General features: G+C 42.4%; 1 protein-coding gene across 5 annotated transcripts in view; it reads right to left on the reverse strand.

The window, feature by feature from the left end:
* MYO5A (myosin VA) overlaps nucleotides 1-25,756 on the reverse strand; it is a 117,961-nt gene that overhangs the window by 34,540 nt on the left and 57,665 nt on the right. For all 5 annotated transcript variants that reach the window (XM_080980223.1, XM_080980222.1, XM_080980225.1 and 2 more), the window contains exons 9-22: nucleotides 24,991-25,097; nucleotides 23,045-23,310; nucleotides 22,706-22,787; nucleotides 21,331-21,471; nucleotides 19,901-20,026; nucleotides 19,133-19,216; nucleotides 15,428-15,586; nucleotides 14,723-14,820; nucleotides 14,173-14,259; nucleotides 13,972-14,080; nucleotides 12,083-12,294; nucleotides 10,100-10,256; nucleotides 4,582-4,821; nucleotides 2,445-2,693 (exon numbers count right to left, since the gene is read on the reverse strand). In XM_080980223.1, the coding sequence (XP_080836349.1) occupies nucleotides 2,445-2,693; nucleotides 4,582-4,821; nucleotides 10,100-10,256; nucleotides 12,083-12,294; nucleotides 13,972-14,080; nucleotides 14,173-14,259; nucleotides 14,723-14,820; nucleotides 15,428-15,586; nucleotides 19,133-19,216; nucleotides 19,901-20,026; nucleotides 21,331-21,471; nucleotides 22,706-22,787; nucleotides 23,045-23,310; nucleotides 24,991-25,097 (2,117 nt within the window). The remainder of the gene's footprint in view (nucleotides 1-2,444; nucleotides 2,694-4,581; nucleotides 4,822-10,099; nucleotides 10,257-12,082; nucleotides 12,295-13,971; nucleotides 14,081-14,172; nucleotides 14,260-14,722; nucleotides 14,821-15,427; nucleotides 15,587-19,132; nucleotides 19,217-19,900; nucleotides 20,027-21,330; nucleotides 21,472-22,705; nucleotides 22,788-23,044; nucleotides 23,311-24,990; nucleotides 25,098-25,756) is intronic.

The following is a 25,756-nucleotide window of genomic DNA, read 5'->3' on the forward strand; positions in this document are numbered from 1 at the left end:
AATTTGCAGATGACACCAAACTGGGAGGGGTGGCTAACACCCCAGAGGACAGGATCACACTTCAAAACAACCTTGACAGATTAGAGAACTGGGCCAAAACAAACAAGATGAATTTTAACAGGGAGAAATGTAAAGTATTGCACTTGGGCAAAAAAAATGAGAGGCACAAATACAAGATGGGTGACACCTGGCTTGAGAGCAGTACATGTGAAAAGGATCTAGGAGTCTTGGTTGACCACAAACTTGACATGAGCCAACAGTGTGACGCGGCAGCTAAAAAAGCCAATGCAATTCTGGGCTGCATCAATAGGAGTATAGCATCTAGATCAAGGGAAGTAATAGTGCCACTGTATTCTGCTCTGGTCAGACCTCACCTGGAGTACTGTGTCCAGTTCTGGGCACCACAGTTCAAGAAGGACACTGACAAACTGGAACATGTCCAGAGGAGGGCAACCAAAATGGTCAAAGGCCTGGAAACGATGCCTTATGAGGAACGGCTAAGGGAGCTGGGCATGTTTAGCCTGGAGAAGAGGAGGTTAAGGGGTGATATGATAGCCATGTTCAAATATATAAAAGGATGTCACATAGAGGAGGGAGAAAGGTTGTTTTCTGCTGCTCCAGAGAAGCGGACACGGAGCAATGGATCCAAACTACAAGAAAGAAGATTCCACCTAAACATTAGGAAGAACTTCCTGACAGTAAGAGCTGTTCGACAGTGGAATTTGCTGCCAAGGAGTGTGGTGGAGTCTCCTTCTTTGGAGGTCTTGAAGCAGAGGCTTGACAACCATATGTCAGGAGTGCTCTGATGGTGTTTCCTGCTTGGCAGGGGGTTGGACTCGATGGCCCTTGTGGTCTCTTCCAACTCTATGATTCTATGAAGTTGGTGGAGCAGGGTGCCATTTGCCCTAATCAACCAACCTCCACTCCGGAGAAAATTCAATAACCATGCAAAACTGAACTGAGCATATTCTCTCTCTGCTTACCAGAGTCTCTACTTCCCTTCTCTTCCTAAGTATAGGCTGAAATGCTTTTTCAGCCTGTACCTCTCTTCGTGTGCTCTGTAAAGGAGAATTTACACTGAAAGCATAAATTAATATCTTATTTATAAGTGGGGGGAAATGCTAGCCAGCTTTTTTATGCCTCCATGTCAATCGAGGAGGCTTAAGTCAATTAAAATTACAATCTCACAATAAAGTTACAGCATCAGTTAAATTACAACAGGGTCAGGCGTAATACATTTATCTAGCTGGCAAGGGAAATGGAAAGGTCTAGTTGGTAGAAAACAGCCAAAGAGGAGACTTCCTGAATCTTGGAAGGGGGGAGGGGAAAATCCACAACCAGGGCACCACCACAGAGAAGGCCCTCTCACTAGCCTCTGCCAACCATGCTTCCAGCCAAAGTGAGACACAGAGAAGGGCCTCTCCATCAGATCTTAGGCAGCAGGGAGGCAGGCCAGTATAAGACATGTCTGTCCTTTAGGTATGCTGGATCTAAGCCATTCAAGTAATCACCAACCATTTGAATTGTGTCCAGAAACAAACTGACAACCAGCACAGGCAATGCAGAACATGTGCAAAACAGTCCCATGCCAAGGGCCCATTAACATTCCATGCCAACTGAAGGTTCCACAGACGCTTCCTCTGTATCCCCAGTTACAGCATATTGCAATAATCCAATCTAGGTGCAACTAAGGTGATCTCCTCAGTAAAGGGAACATCAGGCCCACACAAAACACATTTCTTACCTTTTCTAAGAGGGTGTCTATCACCAGTGATTTCTATAAGATGAATCTTAAAAATAACTGGCAGTTCTCTAAGCACTCAAAGCCCCCTACTTCTCTTGAAGCATAGAGATGGAGTTTGGTTCTATTTTGCTCTTTTTTCCAGAAACAAAACGCCCAGCTCATCACCGCAGATTAAGAGTTCTGTTTCTCATCTGCTTTCCCTTTTGGGTTTTAGGCTGCGTTTTCCCTCACCTTCTCCAATGCAATAGGGCCACCCAGTCTCCAGCTTTCTGATCCGTCTCTGGCTCTCCACCATGATGTGTCCAGAAGGAGACTTCTCAGATCCTGCCTTCAGCTCCCATCCTGGGCTTTCATCCGATTCTGGCTCTGGCTCTCCCTTCACTTCTGCTCTCTCTATGTCTGAGTCTCTGCTCCTGTCCTCTCTGTCCCTGACTTCTGTGTCCTCTGCGCCTTCTCTCTCTTTCTCTCTGGTGGCTCCTGCACCTTACGAGGCAATGAGGAGGACATGGGGACACTAGGCATCTAGCCACTTCCAGTCTGACTCCATTTACATCTCAGGGAGTCCAAGTCCAACTTACCATGCAACATCAATAAAGGATGCAGCCCTAGGTATCTCACATATGTTTGGGCTTATGATTATGCACAAATGCGCCTTCAGGTTGTTCCTAAAGTTCTGTGCTGCAAAGCAAGACGTACTCACCTGGTCTGTTTCTTGTTTGTATATTTCTGCTTGTTCCTCAATCGTCTTCTTCTCAGTCTGTGTTTGGTGCAGTTCCTTTCTGAGCTTGCTAATCTCCTCTTGAAGGCTAAGGACACGGTTGGTGGCGTTCTTGGCCTCTTCTTCGCTCATTTTAAGTCGTTCTACATCATTCTTTAGCTTCTCTGTCTCAGACGTGTATGCTGCTTCCAGAGTACTAAGTTTCTCAATTAGGGATTTGGAGTCTTTGGACTGCATAAAGCAAAAAATGATAATCAATGTTTGCAATGCATTTCAGTTTAATATTAAGCTTTCATGCTAGGAAAAGATGTGTTATTTATCATTTTTCAGCTATCCACAGAATGTGCACAACTTCACACAATGAAAATGTCTGTTGTAAGTAAAAGGTAAAGGGACCCCTGACCATTAGGTCCAGTCGTGACCGACTCTGGGGTTGCACACTCATCTCGCTCTATAGGCTGAGGGAGCCGGCGTTTGTCCACAGACAGCTTCCAGGTCATGTGGCCAGCATGACTAAGCCGCTTCTGGCGAACCAGAGCAGCACACGGAAACGCTGTTTACCTTCCTGCTGGAGCGGTCCCTATTTATCTACTGGCACTTTGACGTGCTTTCGAACTGCTAGGTTGGCAGGAGCTGGGACCGAGCAACGGGAGAAGAAGAGTTTTGGATTTGATATCCCGCCTTTCACTCCCTTTAAGGAGTCTCAAAGCGGCTAACAATCTCCTTTTCCCTTCCTCCCCCACAACAAACACTCTGTGAGGTGAGTGGGGCTGAGAGACTTCAAAGAAGTGTGACTGGCCCAAGGTCACCCAGCAGCTGCATGTGGAGGAGCGGAGATGGGAACCCGGTTCCCCAGATTACGAGACTACCGCTCTTAACCACTATACTACACTGGGAGCTCACCCTGTCGCGGGGATTCGAACCACCGACCTTTTGATCGGCAAATCCTAGGCTCTGTGGTTTAACCCATAGTGCCACCCGCGTCCCTTCCTGCTTTAAGTAGGACAGACAAATCAGTTATTGTCTGTTTCCCTCAGTTTTTCATTTTTCAAACTTAAATTCTCATTTTCACATCAGTTTGCAAATTATTATTTTTTCAAAAGCCCTTGTGCAATTTCATCAGCATTTTACAAGGTTCTAATGTACAAATTATTATATGCAATTGTGCCAGATATATTCATTTTTGCAAGCAATTTCCCCTAATGTAATGCAATTTTGTGCAAACTTTTCCTAGAATATGTTTTTTTGCACATATTAACTGGTTGGAGAACTGCATTGCAAAATAATGCGAATTTTGAAGGATGACCACATTTCAATCTGCATGATGTTTCAGGTAGTGCAAATTTTATAGTGGGTATGTTTTTGCACCTTACATGTTGTTTTTATAGCGCAAGCTAGTTAGATATCACTTGCGAAATCTGCATCTGATTGCACTCTTACTTGCTAAAGCTGGGATGAACAACCTGTGGCCCTTCAGGTGATGTTGGACTGCAACTCCCATCAGCCCCAGTCAGCATGGCCAATGGCGAATAATGATGGGAGGTGGAGTCCAACAACATCTGGAGGGCTCCAAGTTCCCCATTCTTCTGCTAGAATGAAGGAGTTCAACTCAGTTGTCAGTTTATGGGGATACTCTGCCTTTCTACAAGAGTATCCAAAGCAGCTTATAAAAGGTAAAGGTGAATGGACCCTAACCATTAGGTCCAGTCGTGGCTGACTCTGGGGTTGCGGCGCTCATCTCGCTTTATTGACCGAGGGAGCCGGCGTACAGCTTCCGGGTCATGTGGCCAGCATGACTAAGCCGCTTCTGGCGAATCAGAGCAGCGCATGGAAACGCCATTTACCTTCCCGCCAGAGCAGTACCTATTTATCTACTTGCACTTTAACGTGCTTTCAAACTGCTAGGTTGGCAGGAGCAGGAACCGAGCAACGGGAGCTCACCCCGTCACGGGGATTCAAACCGCTGACCTTCTGATTGGCAAGGCCTAGGCTCTGTGGTTTAACCCACAGCGCCACCCGCGTCCCTAAAGCAGCTTATATAGTGCTCCAAATAGCCCTTATTTCAAAACACAGATGACGTAAGCTTCTAGCCATCCAACCCACAGACATGTCACTTTACCTGCTCATCAATTCTACGTTGCAGCTGCATGATCTTGTTCTCCATGCCAATGTTGAGTTTCTTGTAATGTTCCACAGAGCGTGCCTCTATCTTCAGCTTCTTCAGCTCTCTCTTAGCCATCATGCGCCGGAAGCAGCACTGGAGATAGACAATTGCCTCCAAAGATCTGTGGTACCGCACGCGAGCCAGCCAACCACGCACATGTTTCTGTATAATGGTGGCCTTGTGCCCACGAAGCATCTGCATATTAAAAACACACACACAATGAGGAGCCTTGTACTGTCATCAGGGATAATTAACTGATATCATGAACTGTGGCTAGTAAACTTAAACTTAAAAATAAAGATAATTAAAGCCAAGAAATAAAGTAAGTAATATACTACTGCCTGTTTGGTACATGGAAAGCTGACTATGTTCCAGCAGTCTACAGTGCAGATTCCTTATGTGATGTTACAAATATGTGCCTATACACACACACACACACACACACACACACTATGTATGCCACACTATGGGTCATCAAAAGGATCTGGATTTTTCAAACTCTGGATAATATTAACTGCTCCATAGATTAGGGTTAAGTAAATCATGTGAAACTGTTCCACAATATTCCCTTCTCCCAGTGCACTCTTACACAAATTTCATTTGGAGGTGGAGCATTTCAATACTCTTCCTTTGGGCAATGCCAGGCACTTCCCACAGCAGAGCCCCAAAGCTTATAACCATCATAATACATTAATCGCTTTTGGCGATTATTTCAGTTTAAGAGTTCTTTTTTTTTTTTTTTTTTTAAAGCAATTTATTAGGTTTTACAATAAAAATAAACATAATAAGCAATATAACATTGATCTTAACATATTTTCACATTTTCTTTGGACTTCCTCACATCTCCCGCTCCCACTTTCATCGTTGTAACATTTTGTCAGCAATTTATCATCTTATTTAAATTCTTATATCCCTTCTATATTTCATAATCTTATAATTCTCAGAAGGAGCTAAATTTCACAGTCTTACTTATTTTCTTAAAAACTTCTAAATTTAGTGGTGCTCAGTTATTTTGATCTAGCATCTTATTTAGCATTCACTCAAATTACAATACTTTTGTAAATAGTTCTTAAATTTCTTCCAGTCCTCCTCTCAGTTTAAGAGTTCTTGAACCACAATCTAATGTTCTTTTGTTGGTGCATAATGAACAGTTTGCAAATTCTTGATTAACTCCTTACGTTGTTTCTAACCACACTAGTAAGTTACATCATGTGTCATAGAGGGAAAAACCTATATATGTCATAAAGAACTCAGACTAAACTGGTTTATACCAAAACATTGATAGGTTCAACTGGCGAATTTGTCAATTTGGATTTCTGTATTTCTTCCATAAAACAGTCTTCCCCAACTTGGAGCTCTCCAGATGTTTTGGACTACAATTCACACATCAGAAGTTGAAATCCAAAACATCTGGAGGGTATCAAGTTGAGGAAGGATGCCAAAAAACAGTAAAATAATTATCCATAATGATACGAAACTTCCAAAGATGTAGAAAGACAGATGTTCTTAAAAACAGTACATTGATTAAAAATACAGAAAATGGTTAAACACTCGAGTCATTTTAATATCATTTCATGTAACTAACCAATACTATGAAACATGGCACACTATCAGTGACATTTCAACTACATCCGCTGCTTTTAAATTGTCCTAGAAATACCTTGATTCAGGAGATATAGCAGATCCACATCTGGTAGTACAAGTGAACCAAGTACATCCAAAGATGGTCAAAATATTATAAATTTTACTAAGGACACCAAGTGGTTTACAATATAGTACATGTAAACCTGGAGCCAATGGAGCTTCCTGTGAAACTCACAGACATCACAACAGCATCTCTTCCAGGAACCTCCCGAAAATATGTGAAGCAGATGATTCAACTCCTTCAGACACCTTATTACAGTCATGTGACCACTAAACATACCAGTTTAATAATGGCTACTGACACCTGTTGCAATTGCTTCCCCAGACAAAGTAGTTTTGTTAATGGAACTATCTTTAACTACAGGAACACAACTGACGTGTCACAGGACACCATGTGCCAACACATCTGGATCAGGTCTGATATATTAACAGAACCACATATACAGAGTTACAGTTGCAGAGGACACTGTTCCAGAAGGCTGTAGCCATTTGAAGCACAGAAAACAACTGAAATTGCTTCTCCATAACAATTCTCATACTTGGGGTGTCCTTGTAATCCTTAGGTGGTGTCCATTGCAAAAGATTAAGAAAAAAGAGGAAGGATTTGGCTCAGAAATCAATCAATCAATCAGGGTGTAACAGATTTTTTAATAATATGAATGAAGTGAAAATCAAACGTAAATGAGGCATAGTAAAGGTAAAGGTAAAGGGACCCCTGACCATTAGGTCCAGTCGTGGCCGACTCTGGGGTTGCGGTGCTCATTTCGCTTTATTGGCCGAGGGAGCCGGCGTACAGCTTCTGGGTCATGTCGTCAGCATGACTAAGCTGCTTCTGGCAAACCAGAGCAGCACACGGAAACGCCATTTACCTTCCCGCCGGAGCGGTACCTATTTATCTACTTGCACTTTGACGTGCCTTCGAACTGCTAGGTTGGCAGGAGCAGGGACCGAGCAACGGGAGCTCACCCCGTCACGGGGATTCGAACTGCCGACCTTCTGATCAGCAAGTCCTAGGCTCTGTGGTTTAACCCACAGCACCACCTGCGTCCCCAAAATGAGGCATAGAGAACAGGATATTGGGCTCTGATTAGAGCAGGGGTGGGAAACCTATGGCCTATGTGCCAAACCTGGCCTGCCCGGTCTCCCATTGGCTCGCAATACTGCATTCATGAAACCACACCCACCTGCCCCAAATGCAACATCACATGTGGGATCAGGTGTGGGGCATGTAGAGATGCAGCGAAAGCAGGAAGAGTTCAACCCTGCTTTGTGCAGTATCCCCACCCCTGCCGGCAAAGATTGACAGGTGGGTCGACAAAGAAGTCAAATGGTGTCAAAAGCTGGCCCATCAAGGAGGAGGAGACAAAGGGCCGGATTCTGCTAACACAGCATGCTAGCAGAAGCCAGCGCAAGGGCTCCTGCAATTCAACAGGATTTTCTCCCCTCTCCTGCCCCAGAAAGATCTGAATTCAAAGACCTGCTCAGCCTAAAAACTCATCAAATGCCCTTAGCCCAGACCTCTCAATTGACTATGAAAAAACCCCAACGGACCTTGCCTTGAACTCCTTAAAGGAAGAGGCAGATATAAACAATAAAACAATGGAAACCCACCACAACCATCAAGTTGGGACACCAAACACTCATTGCTTGTTTGGCTAGTATTTCTCAAATGATGTTTAAAGGTATCATTTAGGATACTTAGGAATGTAATAGATTCTTCAGAGGATGAAGAAACTATAATTGCTACAAGGCTCATTCCAATTACAACACTCACCTCCTAACTGAAAATATTCTTTTAGTCACACAGCAGAATCAGGCCTTACAAAAGGCACTTCTCCTCATCATCTGAAGACTGCCTGCCTGCCAGTCTTCAGCCACATTCTTAGAAAGTCTGCACTATTTTGCCCCCCTAGAAAATATCTCAAGGCATCCTTCATCATCTTTAGTGCTGCTGATTAGGGATTCACTTTATTTAGAACATTTGTACTCCAATCTTCAGCCCAAAAGGCTCCCAGTGTGGCTTACATACAACCAATGAAAACAACCTGCCCACAGGTTTACAAAATACATGACACACAAATGGAAATGTGGACATGGAGGGAAAAGGAAAAAAGCAACGTTAGGTACCAATTCTTGAAGTTTAAGCAATAGTTCTTATAATGATCAGGTGGAATTCATGTCCCAGTTTTGTTGCTGGAAAGTAACCAGGTAAATAGCTACTAAGTACCCTGTAATATGCATTTACTCACAATAATTTCTATGCTGCTACTTGCGCATTTGGAGAGTAAATGCAAAAACACCACAGATGAGAAATGTTACAAAGACCTCTGGTACAGGCAGAGCCAAAGACTCATCTCTTCCTTATCACTTTGATGACCCATTTGAAATCTGAACACCACTGAAGTCTCTTGGGACTAACTGCAACTTCAAATCATACCACACTGAACTGTAATAGCTATCGTCATGCACTGATGTTTCTGTTGCAGTACAATTACTGTGCAATTTTCATTGATTACCTCCAACAGTTAGTTCTGACTAGCTCTGTGGTAACTACAATAACCACAAAGGAAATGCAACAGGCTAACAAAAACAGATGTTCCAAAATAAGACCAGTAATGAACCACCACATTAAAACTTATAAATGACACATAATGGATGAAGCATCCTTAATTCCATAGCCAGAAAGCAGCTGAGCTGGTGATGTGGTTTAATTTTTGCGCTAGAAGGAATGTATTTTTTAAACTTATTAAAATACAATGCTTCTCAAAATAATTACTGCTGTTTTGAAAAGTAGCATAAGATCCCTTTAGTACTTTATTAGCTGTGTTTTTAATTTTCTTGTGTAATTTTTCCCATATGAATTGCAATTCTTTTACTGGAAGTCACCTTGAAACTTCTTTTATATAAAAGAAAGCATGTTCAAGGAAGTTTCAAAAAGCGTCCAGTTATTGAAATCAAGATCCCATATTTGTTTAATGATAGCTAAAGTATGAAGAACCGGCATACTGTAAATCAAATGTTTTAACTTAAAGCAAATTACTTTACATTTGACAAGTTTAAAGGTATGACTCCAGTTACTGGTATATAATATTATTCCTACTTTCAAGTGCCATGTGAGAGCAGAGCTACAAATGGAATTATTGTATGCTCTGGTTTTTCCAATCATTTCAAGGGTCCAGCTTGTGCACCAAAAATAGGTCTTTCCATGCCAATGAATCAAGAAGTTCTAGCAGATAAGGGAACGCCAGCCATTTATCACAACTACCTGTAAGCAATCACACAAGCAGGTATCTTTGCCCCAAACCCTTCCCATAATTTTAGCATGTGGATACAGATATACAGGGTTAACATGCAGGAAACAACTGTTTTGTGTTGGGGTTACGTTCCTGACCCCAATGCACGTTAGTGGAATGCACATAAGCCCACTCGATCCCTGCTCCCTTTTCTGGCCACTTCTAGGTTGCAGTGATGCACGCACACACAGTCACACACATATTGAACACATGCAAAACGGTCGTTGCCTGTACAATCCCAAAGCCACAGTTTTCCGCCTAAGTATTTCACAGTTGAAGCACATTATCAGGACGAGTGGCTTCCTGTATTTTTAGAAATCACACCTTGGCAGTGAAATTGGTGCATGTCTTGAGAAACGAACCTCTAAAAATAACATTGTGAAATTTCATGTTCTATAGCATCCTAGAAGAAACACAGCCACATACTGTATTCCAGGAAGAAGAAGAAGAAGAAGAAGAAGAAGAAGAAGAAGAAGAAGAAGAAGAAGAAGAGGAAGAAGAAACAGAACCAGGAGTCAAGTAACAGACTCTCTTACCTGCTGATACTTCTTCCTAGCAATATAACCTCGCAAATATGACTGGAGAACCATAGTGCCGGCTAGCGTGCGACGGTATCGCTTGCGGACAACATACATGCGCTGGAATTTCTGAATAATGATGGCAGCTTTGGTTCGTCTAAGGAAAGTGGCAAGGCTGACCAAGAAAAAATGAGGGGATAGAAGACAGTATTTACAAACTCCAAAGTAGTCTCTTAACATTAACACTTTATTACAAAGGTCCCAATGACGGCAAAATTTTGGATAACCCAATAGAATCAGATACTTCTCCCCAGGCTTACATTACAGTGCTAAACCACCAAGTTCAAGGAACCTTATTCACTAATTACTGAGTTTAGGACTGCAGCCAATGCACCAAATTATTGTCATTGGCACATCTAACCTGTAAAAGCAAGGCTCAGAGAGCACCAGTCACATATTAACTGCTGGCCTATCTTCTTTTTGAAAATTTGCAGTGATATGCATTTCCCATGTTACATTAGCCCAACACTCGTAGACCCAAACTTGCAAAAACAATGGTGCATTTAAAAGATTTAAGATGAGCACACATGTTCCTTAGCAAAACGTTTAAATAATGTTTCTTTTAAATAACTGGATTGTTCGCATCGCATTCACATCAGGCATCCAGTCAGTCTGAATTACTGGGAATAACTTTGCAGGGAAAAGTCAACATCGGCATAATTTTACATATTTATAACCTGCCTTCAGTTCAACTACTCTACAAAGGCAGATGCTGTTGACCAACAAAAGCAGTTGTGGAATCTTAAAAACTTCAGCACCAACGTTTACTAAAACAACAGCAGGAGCTATGTTCCAACAACAGGATCCTTGCTGGATCAGACCAATAGTCTTATTTAGTCTAGCCAAACAAATGCCTTTGGGAAACCCAAAAGCAGAGCTTCAAGGCAGCAGCCCCTCCTATTGATGCTCCCCAACAACTGGTATTCGGTGGCATACTGCCTCTATACATGAGCTTGGTTCTTCAAGTGTAAATTGTCCTTAGCCAAAACAGCACCATCAGAAGGCTTAAGGGAAATCCAAGGCTTGTAATCTGTTGGGGGCAGGAGCTGGAGCAAGCCCAATAAAGACTGAGCATACTCAGCGCATGTGAAATGTTGACTGACAAAGGAGGGAAATGGAATAACTGGAATCCTCAACAGTAGCACTTAACATTTTCTTGCAGGCCCCACTTGACATGCTGGTGGTCATGGATACGCATCCTCCACAATCTGTTCTTTACAATCAACATCATCATGCTCAGTTAACCTGTGACCCACCAAGCCAAATGTAGCTCACTAGACACTATTATAGTACAGTTGGATACATGATATACCCCCCTTGCAATCACAGGCAGAAAGCAAAACAGGAAGTTTATCAAGTTGGGTCTTATAACATAATGATCAGTACAGTGGTACCTTGGTTCTCAACGCCTTGGTACTCAAAAAACTTGGAACGCAAACACTGCAAAACCAGAAGTGTTCCGGTTTGCGAACTTTTTTTGGAAGCCAAACGTGCTCTGTTTTGAGTGCCATGCTTCCGTTTTGAGTGTTATGCTGAGGTCTGTCTGTTGTTGCTATTTATTTTGCGGTTTTGTTTTTGTGGCTCTTTTCATTTTGTTTTTGCGACTGTTTGGAACCCAGTTCAGCTACTGGTTGATTGATTATGTGACTGCAGTACATTGTTTATTGCTTTCATTTTATGGATCAATGTTCTCATTAGATAGTAAAATTCATGTTAAATCACTGTTTTAGGGGTTGTTTTTAAAAGTGTGGAATGGATTAATCCATTTTGCATTACTTTCTACGGGAAAGCACGCCTTAGTTTTGGAACGCTTTAGTTTTGGAACGGACTTCTCGAACAGATTAAGTCTGAGAACCAAGGTACCACTGTACAGGAAAAACGGAAGGTTCAGTTGAGTTTTATGTTTAAAGCAACCCAGGCTTTTCTCAGGGGTCAGCTTACCATCTTGCCTGGTACCCCCGGACATATCTCTGAATGGTGATGGCTGCCTTCCTCATGCGCAGGTACTTCTTTCGCAACAACCATCCTCTGATGGTCTTTTGGATGCGGATGCATGCAGCTCTCAGTTTATCGGCCCTTATTTTTTCCAAGTATGCTACCTGACCAGCCCGGAAAAATATTTTTGTCTTCCCAAACTGGTACTTATCCTTATCCTGTTTTCAGAAGAAATGTACAATTAGCGCCAGACCGAAAGTGACAAAGGATTAATAATAACAACAAGACTCAATGACAGCAGAATTGGTAAAGAGGCAACAGGCATGCTCTAAATCAGGGGTCGCTAATCTTTTGAGACAAAGGGACACGTTGACCCCTGGAAGTCACGGAAGCGGGTGGCGCTGTGGTCTAAACCACTGAGCCTCTTGGGCTTGCCAATCAGGTCAGTGGTTCAAATCCACACTATGGGGTGAGCTCCTGTTGCTCTGTCCCAGCTCCTGCCAACCTAGCAAATCAAAACCACACCAATGCAAGTAGATAAATAGGTATCGCTGTGGTGGGAAGGTATATGGTGTTTCCCTGCGCTCTGGTTTCCGTCACAGTGTCCCGTTGTGCCAGAAGCAGTTTAGTCCTGCTGGCCACATGACCTGGAAAGTTACTGTGGACAAACGCCAGCTCCCTCGGCCTGAGTGCCGATGATGAGTGCTGCAACCCCATAGCCGCCTTCGACTGGACTTAACCGTCCATGGGTCCTTTACCTTTTTACCGTACATGTCAAAGTGGGAGTGGCTAAAGTTTGAAGTGAGTGTGGCGAGAACTACAATCCTCAAGGCTGCCTCCCAAAAGACTTTCCCATCAGCTAGCCTACACTGATTTACATTGTTTTAATTGTTAATTATGAAATTCAGTAAATTGTTTTCTTTCTTTTCTTTTTTAAAAAAGGCAAATGGGAAGAGGGCTTGGAGGGCCGCAAAAACCTTTTGGAATCATGAGATCCAGGCAGGAGACCCATGGGAATGCTTAAAAAAAACTATTATTATTATTATTATTATTATTATTATTATTAAAATGACAATGGGGGAGCCTTGGGAGCCAGAAAAATCCTTTTTGGGGGGCAGCCTCCCCTGCTATACACCGTGAAAGGACATGCTGAAAATCAGGTTAAATGAAAGGAGCAAAAGCATATAAAATCCTGTTGTTTTTAGCTTGTAGCCAGCCATGTAAAAGTAAAGTAATTAAAACATTGTGAGATTTGAAGGGGGAATAATACATGGACTGTGGCTTTATTCTGAGCCACAAAGGTTACTTTAATATGCCAGGAAAATCCTGGATCGTGTTATTTACAGTGCTTGAAGGTATTCACCAAAAGAACAATGTTCTCAACTGCCATCCCAGGGCGATCATCTGACAGCTCCCTTGCCCTATGGGAAGGTGAGAGCAAAGGCGGCCAGGAGAGCTGTCCATAATCTCACTCCTGGTAACTGCTCCTTCCTTGAACCGCCAGCAGAGGGCTACTCAAGAATAATCTCATGTACAAATTTGAGAAGAGGTAAGAAAAGAAAATTTCTGAAATAATAGGTGTACTGGTACCATTAAGCCTGAAAAGTGGACTATAAGAATCTTAAAGAAAGAAAGCTGCCATGAGTGTTGATTTAAATGGAAAACCAATATGGATACTGTGTAGGGGAAAGCTCAAACAAGGAGTGGAAGCCATTTTTGCTTAACCAAAGGGAAGAAGTCATCTTTGCAAAGCCATATGGGGCTTATTTTGTTGCTCTACGACACTCAGTCACTAGCATGTTTATTCTATTAAATGAAACAAATCCAACCAACACCCTAATAATTTTGCAAGCTCAGCACGCTTTACAGACAATAAGCACCATAAAGTCTACTACCAGAATAAGTTTCTCCAGGACATTTTTACATGTCTGCTTCCTGTCACTGAGGACATCTTTCTGCTTCATCAGCACACGATAGCGACTGAAAAATTCTTGATAGGTCCACCTGGTTTCAAGAAGCAGCAGAGTTAGGCAAACAAACAGTTACCTGTGTATATATTGTATTCAAGCAAAACATCACAACACCAGCAGGCTCACCTGGAAGGGAAGCCAGCTGCACTGATTCGAATTGTTTCCAGCACACCACAAGCTCTGAGCTGCTGCACGGTCCGCTTTTCATCAAACCTAGAGATGAAAACATTGCTAATTTGAGGTAGAAACTTTGATAAGGTTCTACAGGTGTTTCCTACAACTGTACGGTTGCCTTAATGCTTGTGTGTTCTCTAATGTGTTGTAATGTTTACTTGCCAAAAAGTACTCCCACAAGTCACGTGATATGAAAAATCAAAATACAAAAGAGGATTCCTAGTTATATCTTGGCCAATCTGCAAGTAGCTTCCAGATTTTCTTCTTCAATGTGTCCAAAAAGCACTCATGGAATATGTACCCTTCCCATATTTCATCATAACATGGGAAACAGCTTTAATGTTTGAAAAGATAACATTTAGCTGAATCTAATGAAATGAGGAAGCACATGAAGACTTCCTATTTTATCCAAAACAAGTAGCAGAGAAAATATATAGGTTTTCTCTCTGTAATTTTGAGCAGCAAGTACTGCATTTTAGATGCTATGCGCAAAACAACTTACATAAATGGGAACTTGAAATCATTTGGCTTAATACACCGCACGTAGTGAGGAGTTGTGGCATTAAGGGTCTCCATCAGAAGATGCAGAGAATTTCTGAACTATAGGAAATAAATGAAAAGGGAGAAATTGAAAAGGAAAAAAAAAAGACACAGAAGCATTCTGATTTTTGAGCAAATTCTGCAAGTTGAACCTTCTCAGCCCAACAATATCTAAGAATATCAGGCAAAGACAAGTTATGCCACTATTTTTTTGTATTTATTGTTTAAAGAAGTTTACAAGGAATAAGACAATTACTGATACAAACAGAAAAGTAGTAATTAAAAACAATTAAAATAAGCAGTAAACTAAAACGAGATTTAAAAACATCAATATTTACTATTTTATTTAACAAAATGTATGAATAATGTAATACTATCCATTTACAAAAAAAAAGATGATCTGCATCTTTCATATTGATTGGATAGATTTGCTCAGAGTTTACCTTCAGTATTCCAGGAAGTCATACACCCTGGTTCTTAATGTTTTTGGTTTTTAATAAGAATTTAGTGTGTGCTTGTACTGGCTAATAACCCACAAAGATCTCTTTGATTTTTAGAAGGTCAACAGCATTTCTCCAGAAATGCTTACAGTGTCTCTTCCCTCTTCCTGCCCTGTTATCAGATGGGGTATCCCTGAATGAATAGCACAGCAACAAAATTCACCCACCTGATGGCCCACTGTTTTCTTATGTTCCTTGCTTGTTTGGGCCGTTTTAGACTTTGATGGTTTTACAGCCGCACGAGACAACGGCGTACGGCCAGAAGGTGTTGCTGTTGTGGGGCTGATGGGCTTCTCATCCCGAAAGAGCTCAGGCAGCATCTTAAACTGGTTCAGAAACAGGGGACAAAAAGCACACCTCTATATTAGCAAGAGAAGGGCTTTCCCAAGGGAAATGCAATAAAAAGGGAGAACCAAAAGCCAATAGGAAGGGGTAGCTTATCATGGCACTTCCGAAGCGTTGCCACTTTCCAGCTGCCAATTTGAAAACTTATGTAAGGAATGAAAAGTTCATGTAAGCATGCTAATGGAAACAGTTTATTTATTCAATTCAATTTGTTAATTGCTTCCTCTAAAACTTCTCAAAACTCAAAAAGAACACTTTTGATTTATTGCTATCCAGTTGCATTTACTTGATTTCAACTGCCTGGTAATGATGCAACATATCAAACTTCTCAACTTTGATTTAGAGGTCAGGAACGTTATGTTTGCACCAGGCTACAGAGTCACTGGGAGGGCATAAAATAGCAAGTGAGGCATCACACAACCCACAAATAAACCAGAGGCATCACCACTGATGCAATGTGCCGAAATCGCTATAGCCAGGAGTGGTGCTACAGTGATGCTTAACTGCACAGTCCTAAAGCTGTCAAATTTGAGATTCCAATTTCCCTCACTTCTGGGCAGTAGGGCATATATCCCTTTCATTGCAGTCTATGGGAAATAATGGAACCATCACTGTAGCATGGGATAGCATTCTATAACTGAAGGGGATTGAGGAGGAACCGAATAGCAAAAGACTGCAGAACAGGCCAACAAAAACATGTCAGTTTAGAGGAAATAAACCAATGCTCACACCCCCAGGTCAAGCAATATTGCAGCCGAGTTGCTAGCAGTCAAAATATTAGAACATATCTTTCTATTTAAAGCCAGATGACAATAAGAAAGGAAAGCAAGCAAGCAAGCAGGGATTAGAGCTCAGTTTTCTTTAAAAAACAAACACAAAACACCTACCCTTAGTTAATATAACTGCATTCAGGGAAGCTTGTTTGCCCTGTGCTTGCCAATAGGACCATTTCCACTTGCACGACTGTCAGTTTCACATCGCTATAGTGCAGATGTAGGCAGAGGCGTAGCTAGATGCTCTGACACCTGGAACGGCGCACAAGCTGTGCACCCGGGGGCTGGGCCATGGGGCGGGACAAGCTTCCCAGGGGGCGAGATGCCCATGGAGGCGGAGCGAGCCATCTATGGGGGGTGGAGCGAGCTGTCCATGGCGGGCTGCTTCCTGGGGGGGGGGGAGGAGAAGCCACACCACTTTGCCAGCAGCCTTCCTCCCTTCCCTCTTCCTTTTGACAGCTCAGGGGAGGTTCCCCACCCCCACCCCAGGATGCATGCCCGTGACTCCCAAGCCTCCCCTGTGCTGTCAAAACAAAGGAAGAAGGGGGGAAGGCCGCTGTGCTGGTCCCGTGGGCTAACCGAGAGGTGAGGTCCAAGTCCAGTCTGAGATCAAAGGTGCAATAGGGAGGCAGTCCATAGAAGTTGAAGCTGGGTGCAGGGCAGGGAGTCAGGTGAGGTCAGGAGCTCCGGCAGGAAAGCAGGACAGGGTTCAGGCAGGAACTGTCAACCAACAATGTTGCTCCCACAACTTGGGACTGGGGCTGGCTGGCTTTTATCTGCCCCGAGGCATAGGGCGGCCCCAATCCTCAAGTGACTTGCCTCTCCTGGCCTGGAGGCGAGCACTCCTCCTGCGGGAACTTAGTTCCCTCCGCCTCTCTGCCCTGAGCCTCTGCTGCTCAGGAGAGGCTGGAGGGTTACCGGACCCAGAGGCAACCTCAGCTTCCTCTGGCGGGGCTGAGAGTGGAGCACCTGCAGGCAATGGGTCCTCCATCACCTCAGGAGCCAGAGCAGGCTCAGCTGATGCCTGCACCTGAGGATCCAGCACAGGTGAGAACCCTTCAGGCTCAAGCCCCAGCCCTGGCTCAGCTGGTTCTGGAGGCGGGGAATCCTGTGCAGGCTGGGATCCCTCAGGTTCAGCATCCGAGTCCGAATCCCAGGCCATCACAGCCGCCAGCAAGGCAGCACAGCTCTGCCCCTTCCCCCAACGGCTCTGTGCAGTCTTGGGAGTCGTGGGCGGGTGGCGCGCTGAATGTCACCCCCCTCAGTGACGACACCCGGAACGTGCCGCCCCCATGCCCTCCTTCCTCCACCCCTGGGTGTAGGAAATCTTTGGCCCTCCAGACGTGGTTGAACTGCTGTTCCCATCAATACCAGAAAGTAAAGTGAACAACTGGAGTTGATGGGAGATGTGGCTCAGCAACCTCTGGAGGGCCAAAAATTCCCCATACCTGCTGTTGTGCTTGTGGAAACCAAGGCAGCAAAAGTGTAGACAGTTCAAGTGCAGCCCAACTGAAGTCAAAGGGCCTTGCGCACACTTAACATGCAAGACGGCAGCCCAAGACTGCATCCAGACTAGCACTTTTGTAGCATTTAATTGCACTTCCTTTAATCTCTTGCTCTCGGGTGGAGATGCATTTGGCTTCTGCTATAAGAAATAAGCAGTTCTAGGTGAATGGGTGCAAGTTCACCAGAACTTCTGCTTAAAGAGAAATATTCTGATAATGGCAGGTGGAACAATGGCAAAGAAGGAGGCAGAATGTTTTGATTGTCCAGACCCATCCAAGGAAAGGTAAATATTTTCATATGGGGGAAATCCAGAAATGCAGTAATAAATAGGAATAAAGAGGATATCACTCAGCCTGTATCACATTGCTTAAAATAAATAAATGCAGAACTACATATATACTGCTAGTCTAGACACACTTTAGGTGTCCAAATTTTTTAGCAATGCATTAGGTTTTAGGATTACCTTCTGGGGAAGATGTATGGTGAAAAACAAGGCAGAGAGATTATAAATAAAAAAACGAATTCATACAGCCTACTCATTGTGACATTTCTGTAAACACAATACTAAAAAAAGGTTTAAATATTAGGGAGCAACTTAAATGGTTGCTCCCTAATATGTGTGCATAGAATTACAGCCTGCATTACCAAAGTCAAATTGCTTTTGTACACATATTTTAAAATGCAAATGTTAAACATACTTGGTACAACTAGCTTTAGAAACAGAATACCTTCGTCAATTATCACCATCATCAATCATCTATCAAGTGCCTAACATTTTCTAAGTGTCGTACACAGATTGAAAAATAAGACAGTCCCTGCCCTCATGCTTACAATTTAAAAGCACAATGGAAAAAGGGAAGGGACACAAATGGAAAAAGGGAAGGGAAGGGAAGAGAAGAGAAGAGAAGAGAAGAGAAGAGAAGAGAAAACAAGCCAATGCAGCAGTTCTTAAAGTTACATTCTTTTAACAACTAGAAAGTATGTTGTTCAATCCGGAGGGCAATTAGACTTGATTACACAAAGTTTATGTAATAAATTTAAAAACAGGCTTTTGGGTTGAGGATATATAAAGTACAAATGGCAAGTCACGAGGCACAAATCAGCAGACAAACACTAGTTTCAGGGGAGAGGGGATTCAATGTTACTCCGAGTCAAATCAATGGATAAAATTAATATCTAATTTCAGTGGGCTAAAATCATCTGGAACTCAACCTTTAGTACTGGGGAGGGGGGAATCTCAATACTAACCTTACTTGATTTTAGAACTTTGATCTGCTCTTCATAGACAGTATCTTTGTTTTTTTCCAAAAACCCTTCACACTGGTACTCCACCTGGAAGTATAAAATATCTAATTTTACAAGACAAAAAATGAAAATTCAGAAGTATTAATATATCTAAGCAAAAATACATCCTGCAACCTCAAAATCTAGAAAAAATACGTATTAAAAATCACTGTTCTTGCTACTGTGATATTTTACACCTTTAGTGAACTTAAAGGCACGGAATGATGATTCTGAGACTTGACTATACCACTTTCCTATGTCTTAACATACACAAAGGCAAACCTCACCAATATATTTCCAATGCACTTTGTCAACAGACCATGCTATGTGAAAACAGGCTACAGCTGAATACATCTATCCAGAAACAATTTTGCATGTAATTAACCTGGCGGCCACACTGTGAACAAATTAAAGATCACCATCTGAAGTGTCTTAATTTGTTACTCAGTCACTAAAAGATTGGCTGGCTCAATCTCAAATTTAAAATCCTTCAATGAACTGCTACTAAAAAAAGCCCACAGGACATTTTTAAATACAGCTAGAAATAGTTCACAGGCAGCATCCTGTTAAGCCCATGTAAGAACCACCATTTTTATTTATTTTTAGTTATCTCAGTGTCTGGGGCTGCCGATCATATGGAATTTTTTCCACTGATTACTCCAGAATGGATAAGTGCAAGAACATCGCAAGCAAATAGGTTTACCAAATCAGGCAGAACACAGAAACCCTTACCTTATCTGCAAAGTGTTGGATGATAAATGCTTTGTTTGACATACGGGGTTTTTCAAAGAGAACAGACTTGTTCAAGTGAGTATTGTATAATTTCTGGGCCCAACTATTATCTGAACCTTTAGGCATCTAGCGAACGGAGAGATAAAACGAACGGATTTATTATGTAAAAGTGAAACAAGGAAAGCTAGTCTACAACTGAAATGGAAAATGTTGTTTTGGCATTTAAAATTCACCTGAATTTGAGCCACTCAAAGAAACGGGATGCAGTTAATGGCTCACAATATTGTTGGCCACAAATGTATGGGCCATCAGTTTCTAAGAATACCCCTTTAAGTACCTCATTTGTATACCACTTTACATATTCATAGGAGTTACCCGCTCCCAGTCTTGTTTTGTGGATAGGCTCCAATAAAAATAACAAAATAGAAAATAATTACCGTATTTTTCGCTCTATAACACGCACCCGACCATAACACGCACATAGTTTTTAGAGGAGGAAAATCCGTAGGCATGCCACCCGTAGGCATTCCCTCCATAACACGCACAGACATTTCCCCTTACTTTTTAGGAGGAAAAAAGTGAGTGTTGTGGTGCAAAAAATACGGTAAGCCCCTCAAGAAGTGGCTGAGGCTGGACTAATTCACACACTACATTTCTTATCCAAATGAGCAAGGGGACAAAACTAATCAAATTTAGATGCTCAACATGATGTGAAAACTGAACACTGTCCCTGCTCCACAGGGGCTATGCTTGTGCGCCTGAAAGACCTTTCATCCAATCTTCAACATTTACTCACAAATAAGCTCCACTGAGCTTCATGGGGCTTCCTCCTAAGAGAGGGCATTTATAGTCTTGTAATCTAAGACTCCTTTACACATTGACATGCTTTGAGTCTAGATTAAAATAATGGTTTCAAACAAATAATGGCTTAACAGGAACACATGGGAACATTGACATGGCAGCGATCCTCTCTTCCTCCACCTCAAAACGGCATTCACAGGGTAATATCTAATGTTAGTCCTACTCAGAGCAGATCCACTGAAATAAAATGAACACAACTTAATGGATGCAGCTAACTCAGATTCATTCCTTTCAGTGGGTCTGCAATGAGTAGGATTTAAGTTGGATATAACCCATGCTTTGCACGCTACACTAAACCAAGGTGTGTGGTACACTGGCTTGACATCATGGTTTGGAGAAACAAAGCAGAAGTGCTGTTTCTGGCATGATGCTAAGCCAAGATTTATGGTTTGTTGCTCCCAGTTGAAGGAAAGGAAGAGCGAAACAGGAGTACTCGAACTGCAAGAATGTTTTGTTTAAAGTCTATCACACGTTTTGGCAGAGTGTTATGCACTAACACAGTCAGCAAAGGAAGCTGGAAACCAACAGAACTTGATGCAACATAAAGGTGAGATCTGTTGAACTCCTACCTTACACTCTTCATCTAGCAAATCCAAAATACCCAGTTTGGCCTCTATGAGGTTAATGCAGGGCTGATTATCATAGAAATCAATCAAGGTCCACGGAATTTGTTCCCTCATATATTCTTCTTGCTCCAGTTTAAAGACATGCTATAAGAGGAAGGGGAAGCAGTAAATAGAGAAAGTTCATTGTTTTCGTCCCAAAACATTTAACTAAATTGCTCACAAATTAAAACTGAACCCACCATTTACTATGTACAGATCAAAGTGGACAAATGAATCTGTACAACGTGTTCAAAATTAATATGTCTTTTAGTATGGGGAAAGCAGCAAGAAAATTATAAAATAAGGTAGACAGAATAAGAAGCTTAGAAATAGACAATGCCCCAAGCTTTTATCCTTCTCATCAATATCATAATCATCACCATCCCCTCACCACATAATTTGTAAAGCACTTAAAGTTTTCCAAGTACTAAGTATAAAATCTATATAAAACTAAATAACAAACGATAGTGAGGGAACTGTCCTGGCTCTCACTGGATGAAGGGATCGGATTATGTTTTCTGCCAAAAACGTTAATGCTCAAATCAGTACATGACATAAGCAAGGCAAGGGTTGAAGGCACAGCAGCTTGCCAGACATGGCTCTGCAAGGTAAGATGTTGATCCAGCAAATGATGCTCCCCACACCTGGATTCCTGTTATAAAGGAGTGGGGTGGGCATGACTTCAGCATAGCAAGTTGGATGTTGTTCAACTTGGTTGTGTATTCACTGGTGTTTTATTGTTTATGACTACTTTTGTTATATTGCGATTATTATTATTTTTCATCTTAAAAGTTGCTTTGAGCATGGTTTGAACTATGGAAAGGCAGCATAAAATAAAATGATGGGTGGATGTGTAAACAATAGGCAGTTACAGTTTGCTGTCTTACAGATTGGAGCCCCACCAGCATATTTGATGAAGTGCAAGGACTGGTCTGCCTCCTTCTCACCCTGACCCATTGGTGGGGGAAATGCTGTATTACCCACCAGTGAACCTACTAATTAGGAGACTCCTGTCTACTGCTTAACAGGCTGCTGACATCCAACTTGCAAGTAATCTGGTTAACCTTATTGGTGTGTCTGTGCAGCTATCCCAAGGAGTATTTTGATTAAAATTACTATCTCACTCAAGAAGGACCAAGGTAGGAGAAACAAAACAAAAAGAAGTAGAACTCTAATTAGTGAAAGATAAAATGAAGACTCCACCAGCTGTCACTAGGACCTATCCCAGGAAACGGATGAGTACATGCTCTTAAGAGAAGTTCAGTGCCACACAGAGGATCTAGCTATCAAAATGGACCATTAGTGGGTCGAAGCACAGAAAAACTTGCTTCTCACTTACCATATTGAACTGTTGCTGCAGTTTCTCATTGGCATAGTTTATACAGAACTGTTCAAAGCTGTTTATCTCAAAGGTTTCAAACCTGGGGGAAAACCAAAGACAACCACCAGCATAAATTAAAGGAGTATATGTTTGCAAGATAAAAATCATGTCAACATAGTACAAGAGTGGGTTGACATACACAAACTGCCATACTTCTAAAATACAGATGTTCTTAGCAGCTTGGGCAATAATACCCATACCCAAGTTATATTGTTATATTTTGTATTTTTCTTTAGGTTGTTTTTTTTTTTTTTTACTTTTCATTTTGTTGCATCAAGCTACTCAGAGGAAACTCACCCATAGATGTCCAATACGCCAATAAAAGAATGTTGTTTCATGGTGGAATGAAGAGCTTCGTTCACATGATCGACAATCCAGTTAAACAGACTAGCATATACATGTTTTGCAAGAGCATCCCTGGCATTTATGGCCTGCAGTTTGGAAATTGGTTTGATGTAGGTCTCTGTGGCAGTAGCAAGCTTCCTGTGGCAAAGCCAGTGAGCCATCTGTTCATATTCTACTCCCATGAGATCACAGAAGATGGTGAGGGGTTCGTGTTTGGCCTACAAGGACAATAATCTCCTTAGATTTGAAAGTATTATTGACCACTGACAATGCATGCATTAATGCTCCCCAAGCAAGCAGAAACCCTTCTACCATTTTCTAGATTTGCGGTGAGAAGGCGTTAAGAAATATCTCATATTAACTTCAATCTCTGCTTTTAGAGAATGCATAGAAAGGTCGGCTTAAGAGGTTGACAGCACTGGCTTCAGTTTTTGGCGGGCTCTTGGACAAGACATTTTCCCTGGGTCCCCCCTCCCTCGTAAGGTGTGTCATTTTAGGTAGTGAAACTTATTTTTTGAACATTGCTTCATTGAGGGGTCTTAAAAATATGTTTTTGGGTGTGAGGAATTCAAATCTGCGATTATTTTTATTATTGGACAACATTTAGCTTGGCAAGTCTATGTCTGATGAGGAAGCACACAAACTGCTTTCACAAAACCAAATAATTTTAATTTTACCTTCTGAAAAATGTCAGGGAATGCTAAATAAACAAACAATAGTAATAATAATACAGTTGTACCTTGGATCCCGAAAGCCTTAGTACTTGGATGCTTTGGCTCTTGAAAGCTGCAAACCCGGGAGTGAGTGTTCCGGTTTGCGAACGTTCTTTGGAACCCGAATGTCCAATGGGGCTTCCGCAGCTTCCGATTGGCCCAATCAGAATCTGCGCTTTGGTTTCCGAATGTTTTGGAAGTCGAACAGACTTCCGGAACGGATTCCATTCGAGTTCCAAGGTATGACTGTATATACAGTCATGCCTCGGGTTGAATATGCTTCATGTTGAGCGCATTCGAGTTGCGCACCTCGACAACCCGGAAGTAATGGAGCACATTACTTCCGGGTTTCGCCACTCACGCATGCACAGACGCTCAAAATGACGTCACGAGCATGTGCAGAAGCAGCGAAAAGCGACGTGCACATGCACAGACGTACCGTCGCTAGTTACGTTTGCTTCTGGATGCGAACAGGGCTCCAGAAAGGATCCCGTTCGCATCCCGAGGTACCACTGTAATATAAGTACAAATACTTGGCAATCATATTTCTATGCAATTTTGCACACATTTTACCTAATATTTTGAATTCCCAAGTCATGTTACAACTTTTGAGCACCCCTCATTTTTTTGAATCTGAAAGTTGAAAAATTCAACGCACAATTCAGCAAAGATGACCTTCTCACGGCATAAAGTCCAGGGGGCTCATGTCAGGTGCCCAATCATGTGGTGCACTTGAAGCCAGCACTACAAGTTGATATCATTACAATTGTCCTGGGACCTGCCTACCCTCCTTAACCCTAATCCCACATGTCTATGGACTACCAGAGAGCAAAACAATGTTACTTTTGTACTTGGCTGAGGCCAGCCTTGCACAAAGAAAAGTAAATTTCTGCACAACTTCCTAATGCATGGCAAAATGTTTTCCTTCACAGGCACTGCTGGTAGACAAAGAACAATTTCATGCAATGCTCTTGCAAACAAGACATATTGACATAGCTCCTTAAAAGATGTGAACTGTGACATTTTATCATGAGCCAGTGTGAAGAAAGATGTAGAAGAAGGTAAAGGCAGTGGGGAAACAGAAATTGGTTGCATTTTTCCAGGTTCAGCACGCTGACCCAAAAACAGGCCAAGAAGATTAGAAATGTTACAATGTTTACTGCTTTGAACTTATTTGGAACTTACTGGTATTGTACAGCTGTCAGCATCTCGAGAGGTGAATGCCACATTGCCCAGGTGAAGAATAGCGGCAAGGATCTGAAATATTCCCATCTGACAGGAATCAGCAATACCTATCATATTGGGTGGGAGTGGGGGAGACAAAAGAAATCAGTATTCCTTTTGCTGAGATTAAAATGCAAATGTCCAATTAAGCAACTGAACAAGAATGACATGGACAACAAAAAAGTACTAGCCATTGTGTGGAGAAAATGTCATTCAAACTCAATTCTCAGTGAGTATCTGCTGGCATCTCATCGGTAAAAAAGCCTCCCAAAGGAGATTTGTATAGTGAGATAGTATCTCCTTTTGCATCAGCTACTATCTTGAAATGCACATTTAGTGCCAAGATAGGAAACCTGTGGTCCTTCAGATCTCACTGGACCACAGCTCCCATCTGCCTGGGCCACTGGCCATGCCACCTGGGCTGGTGGGGTCCAACAACAGATGCTGGGCCACTGCTGCAAGCTGTCGTGCAAACTGAGGGTGTTGCAATAACATCTCAGTTGTTAATTACTCAGAGAATTGCCTTAATTTCTTGCTATACCCATATTACCATATTTTTCGTCCTATAGGGCGCACCGGCCCATAGGACGCACCTCGGTTTTTTTGGGGGGGAATGAATAAAAAAAATTTATTCCCCACCCCACCCCGCGGCTGCCGCCCCAAGCCTTGCGCACACCTGCCCGAAGCACGGGGCACCCTCCGGAGGGCTCCCTTTGCTTCGGGCGAC

This window comes from Podarcis pityusensis (genome assembly GCF_964106645.2).
Source record: "Podarcis pityusensis genome assembly, chromosome: 14".
NCBI lineage: Eukaryota > Metazoa > Chordata > Lepidosauria > Squamata > Lacertidae > Podarcis > Podarcis pityusensis.